The sequence below is a fragment of the Galeopterus variegatus genome, unplaced genomic scaffold, assembly GCF_000696425.1.
Source record: "Galeopterus variegatus unplaced genomic scaffold, G_variegatus-3.0.2 Scaffold5176, whole genome shotgun sequence".
Lineage (NCBI taxonomy): Eukaryota > Metazoa > Chordata > Mammalia > Dermoptera > Cynocephalidae > Galeopterus > Galeopterus variegatus.
The window spans coordinates 91,935-97,934 of record NW_007731287.1 but is presented as its reverse complement, the minus strand read 5'-3'; the positions used below and the strand labels follow the sequence as shown (position 1 = coordinate 97,934).

The window sequence follows — 6,000 nt, the reverse complement described above, 5'->3', positions numbered from 1 at the left end:
CTGTCTAGAATACCCTCCTCCCCAGCACTATCAATCACTTCAAGGCCCAGTTCAAAATCTACCTCCTGCATGAAGTTTTTTATTTAATCCCTGCCTACATCTTCCTCTAATTCTAACACATGGCGTTTACTGCCTCTAACTTTTTACATCTTGTCTGCTGATTCTCGTGTCTTCCTCTCCATGTCTGCCATTCCGAGCACACAACTGATTTATAGCGACTGACTGACTGACAACGGACGAATGAATGAATGAGTGCAAAGCACTATTTTCCTTCACCTGAAACTCTGAGTTTTCCTTTCCTCTTTTTCTTCCTTGTCTTCTTTCCTCACCTTACTTCTCTGCAGAAGAAAAGACAAAAATTGAGATAAAAGAAATTCAGAGCTTAGACTCTAAAGAAAGAAGAAACAGTTTTAAAGAAAGCCAAAAATGACTCATCCTACCTTCTGGGAGTTACAGATAGGGAAAGAACCATGGTATGGGGGAAGCAGGAGTTGGACACTATACATATGACCTCTGTTTTTATACTCCCTTTACACATTGATCAGTTCCACAATTGAAACTGTGGGGTGGGAGGGATCCTTAACAAATGAGAAGTTTAGAAGCAAAAAATGAATTAGAAGCAAAGAATTAGAAGCAAAAAATGTAGCACACTCTAGCACATAGTAGGCATTCAATAAATGTTAGTGAATGAGAGGTGACGTCACATCATATGGTTAGAGCTTTGGGTTTACACCTTGAATGAAGCCTTTTATTACAAAAACAGGATGAAATGTAGATACCAGTAATAACATTGCTGTCTCGATTGTAATTAATTTCATCTGAAAGTGCTGACATAAGAATATCTGATCTAATATGGACCACAAGCTGTTTTGAAATGAAAAATAAAATCTTGGGTTGTTTTCATTTTTACTTTGAACTTCCTGTGGTTGTTGGCTAACGCTCAAAATACAGGGTCATCAGGAGGAGATCTCCAGACCATCTACAGAAAGGTCTCATCCATCACAAAGGCTGAATCTCTCATTGCAGCTCTGTGCTTCTGTGTGCCAAATTCTGGGGCTGTCCTTCTGATGAGATGGCAGAAAGAACATTTGCTAGGATTATGACCCAATGCAGAAATTGGCTAGTACCCATGAAGGTATGTATTACAGTTCTAATAGGCTTGTAACTCACTCCAAGCCTTAATATTAAACCAAGACTAAGAAATTCTACAAGATCATTTATATTACACAATAAGAGTAAAAACTGTAGTAAATGTTCAGATATTTAAATGAGCACCAAACACTACAAAGTGCAACCAACATGGTTCTATTAAAAACTTTCTTCAACTGTGGCATTCAAGGACAGCAATACAATATTTTCTTTACAAAGCAACCAACGTAAAAATCTGCAAAGGCCATAAATTCATTTCTAGGCTATTATTCTCATATAGGCATGTCATTAGATATACTTTTAAAAAAAATTCTTTCCTGAGTTATGTTTTTGTGGTTTATTTTTACTGTACTGCTGGATGCATTATCTTTGATCATCCTTTCCTAAAATGATTTCTAAAGACCTGCAAAAAATTTTATTGCATAGGACACTATTCATGACACAGGGACTGGGAACTGCAAATATGTGGTATCTGAATAAGTCTTACAAATATTTCATTTTAAGAATTTGTTACATACATTTTTACAGTTTGTCTCTTTTAAAAAATTGAAGTTATAGCTAAGGGTTAACTACGTACAGTGAAGCATTTTAGGAATGTTAGAGATTAGAGAAGAAAATGAATGATAAAAAGGAAAAAAGCCATAATTCTTGCTGGCTATATATTGTATTGCCTTCAAAAGCAACTGTGCATGTTGCAATCAGTTCATAGTTAAATATTTCTACTAATCTGTTTTGGGAGAGCAAATGTCTTTCAAGGTTTCAAGTTCCTCTATAAGCTTCTTGTTCTGAACTTCCAGCACTGCAACTCGACTCTCCAGACATTTTACATATTCTTTCTTTCGCCGTCGACATTCTTTAGCAGCTTCCCTGAAAAAAGTAGAAGCAAAAGGGCAAACAAAACATTTTTTGCATGCTATTGACAAACAGACTGAAGTAATAAGCTCAGTAAATGTGATCATGGTTGCATTCCAAATCTTGGAACAACATTCCCAATTCAACTTCAAACACTAAGCCAAACTGGATTCTTAAGGGTCACAAGGGTCCCTTCCACAAGTCCACATGGCAATTAGTAGAACTGCCGCATCTCCTGCTGTGATTAGAGTTCATAGTAAACAAGGTCCAAGTCAAAGACAGTTACTCTGCTTTATGGCAATAAAGATCTTTGAGGGCCTTGAGTTCCTCAATGAGAGTCTTGTTTTGGTTTTCAAGCACAGCCACACGATTTTCAAGACATTTGACATATTCTTTCTTCTTCCTGCGACACTCCCGGGCAGCTTCCCTGGAACCAACACAAGGCACATGACTAAAGGAACAACCTCCCAGCACAATCCAGAGTGGCTCAATGAACTTCTGCCCCCCAAACTCAACAACCAGTCAATCCTAGGTAAGGTCTGCACAAAGCCACATAACAAATCTAACCAAGCATATGCCTTTTTGTAAGATTACTGTAAGACAACAGGACTGACCTGAGAGCACAATCAATTTGCCCAGCATTCCATGATTCCATTTGCACACATTCCCTGATAACAACGACCATAATTATTTTCAGTAAACTAAAACAATAGTATCACATCCCCAAGCAGAATTTCTACAGAAACACTTACAGATCCTTTCAATTCTCTTAATGATTTTTGTCTGTCAAAAGCCACATATTCCATCACAATGAGTTAATTTTATATGATCAAAAATGATTATACGAATTAATCCTCAGAACCTTAAATGTCAATATTGGAGATTTTTATTCTTCAAGACTAAATCTCAGTTAAACAAGATCAATCACGACTGCAGGAAATGATTTATTTGCTAGAAAACACAACATGAATTACAAAAATAAACAAAACATGTACATTTTTATAAACCAAAATGAAATGAACACTGTTTCTGAAAACTAAAGAAGCAAAGGAGGAGGCTACGTAACACAACACTCAATAATTCAGACAATTCAAACCCACAATGTAAGAAACACAAGAATTAAAATTATGAAAAGGAAGCTACTGAATAACCCAAAAGTGTATTTCAAGGATGTTCTTTAATCACATGCATTTAATATCCAATATAATGAATTTTAAAGCACTATAAGCAATGCCCAAAGGACAGAACAGACCAGCAGCCAAAGCAACAAACACAAATAAATAGATGAGCTGAGTTAGTAATTTTCATGCATAATCCCACCAAAAAACAATAAATAAAGCCAATGTTTTCTCTCTTCTTCTTTTCATGGTGGGAGGGGATGGCAACTACTTCATTTAACTCCTCTATAGAAGATACTCTCTGATAACAGCTTTATTTTTGAGTATTCAATTCCAGAATAACTGACTTTGGGGTACATCTGTACCCTTCATATCAAGAAAGCCTATACCGAAACAGATATTATCATTCAAATATATTTTAACAAAAGTAGTGCTGAATGTCTAAACACCAGTTACTGTAATGCCAATTAGCATTGTTGTAATTCTGAACTAAGTGTGATGCATACAATAGATTTGGCTAATTGTTTTATTTTTAGGAAAGCTGACTCTCACTAACTGGATATCTGTGTTTTCTCTATGGAAAGCAAGAATCAGCAGAAAAGAAACCTTGAAATCCCAATGAACTACAGGAAAAGATCAACCCCTACTTCCTAGCCAGGAACAATACACTCACCCTGTGAACTCACAAAGTTCTCAGACTTCTCAACTGGTTAACAAAAAAAATTAAAAATGTAAAAGTGAATTGAATCTGGTAAATAGCAATTAATTTGATTAATTCATGATGCACAGGGAAAAGTTAAAAATAAATCCAAGCACACTTACAAATTTACCAATTTGGGAACATAATTCAAATCTCTTCCACAAAGGAACATTTATTTATTCATTTATGAATACCAAGGTTTTCATGATAAAATCATTATCTTAAATTCTAGATCTAGAAGGAAGATAGTTATTTTACAAAACAAGTTACCATTAAGTGAAAATTTAAATACCTAATAGCAGTTTTGTGGTGTATTTAATTTTAAAATTTTATTTATCAGCTGTTTACTGTAAATATCCATACTTCATATTTTGCATTTGTGCATATGTGCACGCGTGCGTGCACACACGTTACTAAAGTCAAAATGTTCCAAGCACGAAGCTTTAAATGATCACACAAGTAGATGGTACACTCCTAAGTACTTCTCAGCTATGGAAAACACCTGTTTCTTCTATTAATAGTTAGCTCATTTTCCTGGCCTTGCATTTGTCTGGACATATCTTCAGCATGGAGAGGAGATACATGGCACAGAGGTAATACATGACAAAAAGGAAAAACTAACAAGGCTGTATAGAAATAAAAACTGTTGCTGGATTGGTAGAAATACAATATAATTAAATATCTATTATAGATGCCAGCCAAATTATAAAAAGAGAATGTATAAGAGAACTTTCATGTTAATTATTACAACCTACATACTTCCATGAAGTTAAATCTGGAGCTTACAATGAGGTCTTTTTGAGGTGACCCTGGTGTTAGTGTACTGGACAGGCTCTAGAATAAAGGCTGCCTGACTGCATATCTTGGTTCTGTCCAGTTTGGGCTATGCGATCTTCACTAACTTATTACTTAACCTCTCTGAACCCCAGTTCCCCATCTATAAAATGGGGATAGTAACCAGACCTATTCTCATGTGAAAGCACAGAGAGACAAAGCAGTTAAAACCTGCTAACCACACACTGAGCAACCTAATAGCCATTTATCATCTGCTTTTCTCTTGTCTTGAGATTTGGAGAGCTAAAATATACCCTTTTCAGAATCCCTTACAGCTGGGACTAGAGACCTATTTCTAGCCAATGAAATATAGGTGAAAGTTGCTGGGAGGGTCTTTCAGGAAGAATTTTCAGAAGAGCCAGACTTAGCCAAACCCAATTTTTGGTTCTAGCCCTTCTCCCTTCTTCCTGCCTGGTGCAGTGCCTGGAGTGCAGCAGCCATGCTGTGATCATAAGAATGTATGGTACATGCTGAAGATGACAGAGCAGGGAGGACGAACCTTGATGACACTGCTGAGCCTTTGTTCTGGCTGCACATACCTCCAGATATGCTATATGAGATCAAAAAAACACCTACAAGTTTGTTTTTTTTTTTCAAACCACAAAACTTAGTTTTAATATTGATACAGGAAGACCCTGCTTTTCAGCAAACGCTGCCTATAAAACCCTCAATTTCTAAACACAGTGGGTCTTCACCCGCAAAAAATGTTATTTTTCAGTTGCTGGTTACAAAGTGCCAACCACATAGCAGACCCCAGGCTGTGCCTTTTGAGTGATCCTCATCACAGTCTGGTCATTAACACAATTCCCATTTTGCAGTGTTCATTTTTTCATTTTTCCTTTTATTAGGTACAGAATCTGGCAGCACTGTATCTGGCAACCAAGGCAAAAAGGAAAAGAAGGCTCATTCCGTGGTTTTCCTTGTCTTGTTTGCTTGCAGAAGCATGCTTGGTCCTGGAGCCAGTTCCAAAGGGAGCTCATCTACCATGCACAGGAACGCTAAGTGGGCACAACTTCTTTCTGAGTTTGTCCAGAGTCACATCGACCATGTTCAGATGGATGGGCATCATGCCAGCCATCTGAAAAGGCCAAGGGCTGACATTTTTCTGAAGTCCAAGGAAGGCAGTTCTGCCAGAGGCTGGGGTCATGGGTGCGCTAGACTCCTTAACTTTCTCGCAACACAAGGACAGAGCTTAGATACTCTGAAACTCATGTTATGAGCATGGGACAGAAGCCTGAGGCAGGGGCTGAACTGAAATCAATTTACAGTCCCAATAACTTGCATTCACTGTGCAATTATGATGATAATTAAAAAAACACCTACAAGTTTAAGCCTCCATTTCCTTTG

The 6,000-nt window shown here is 37.1% G+C and overlaps 1 protein-coding gene across 25 annotated transcripts in view; it reads right to left on the bottom strand.

Moving 5' to 3' along the window:
* Nucleotides 1–726: 726 nt before the first annotated feature.
* The window catches only part of CREM (cAMP responsive element modulator), a 78,186-nt gene continuing 72,912 nt past the window's right edge, over nt 727–6,000 (bottom strand). For 10 of the 25 annotated variants that reach the window (XM_008589052.1, XM_008589042.1, XM_008589044.1 and 7 more), the window contains one exon: nt 727–2,016. In XM_008589052.1, coding sequence (XP_008587274.1) covers nt 1,872–2,016 — 145 coding nt within the window. In that variant the 3' untranslated portion in view covers nt 727–1,871. Of the gene's footprint in view, nt 2,429–6,000 lie in introns of all 25 variants that reach the window. The other 15 variants (XM_008589061.1, XM_008589062.1, XM_008589059.1 and 12 more) reach the window with 3 other exon arrangements.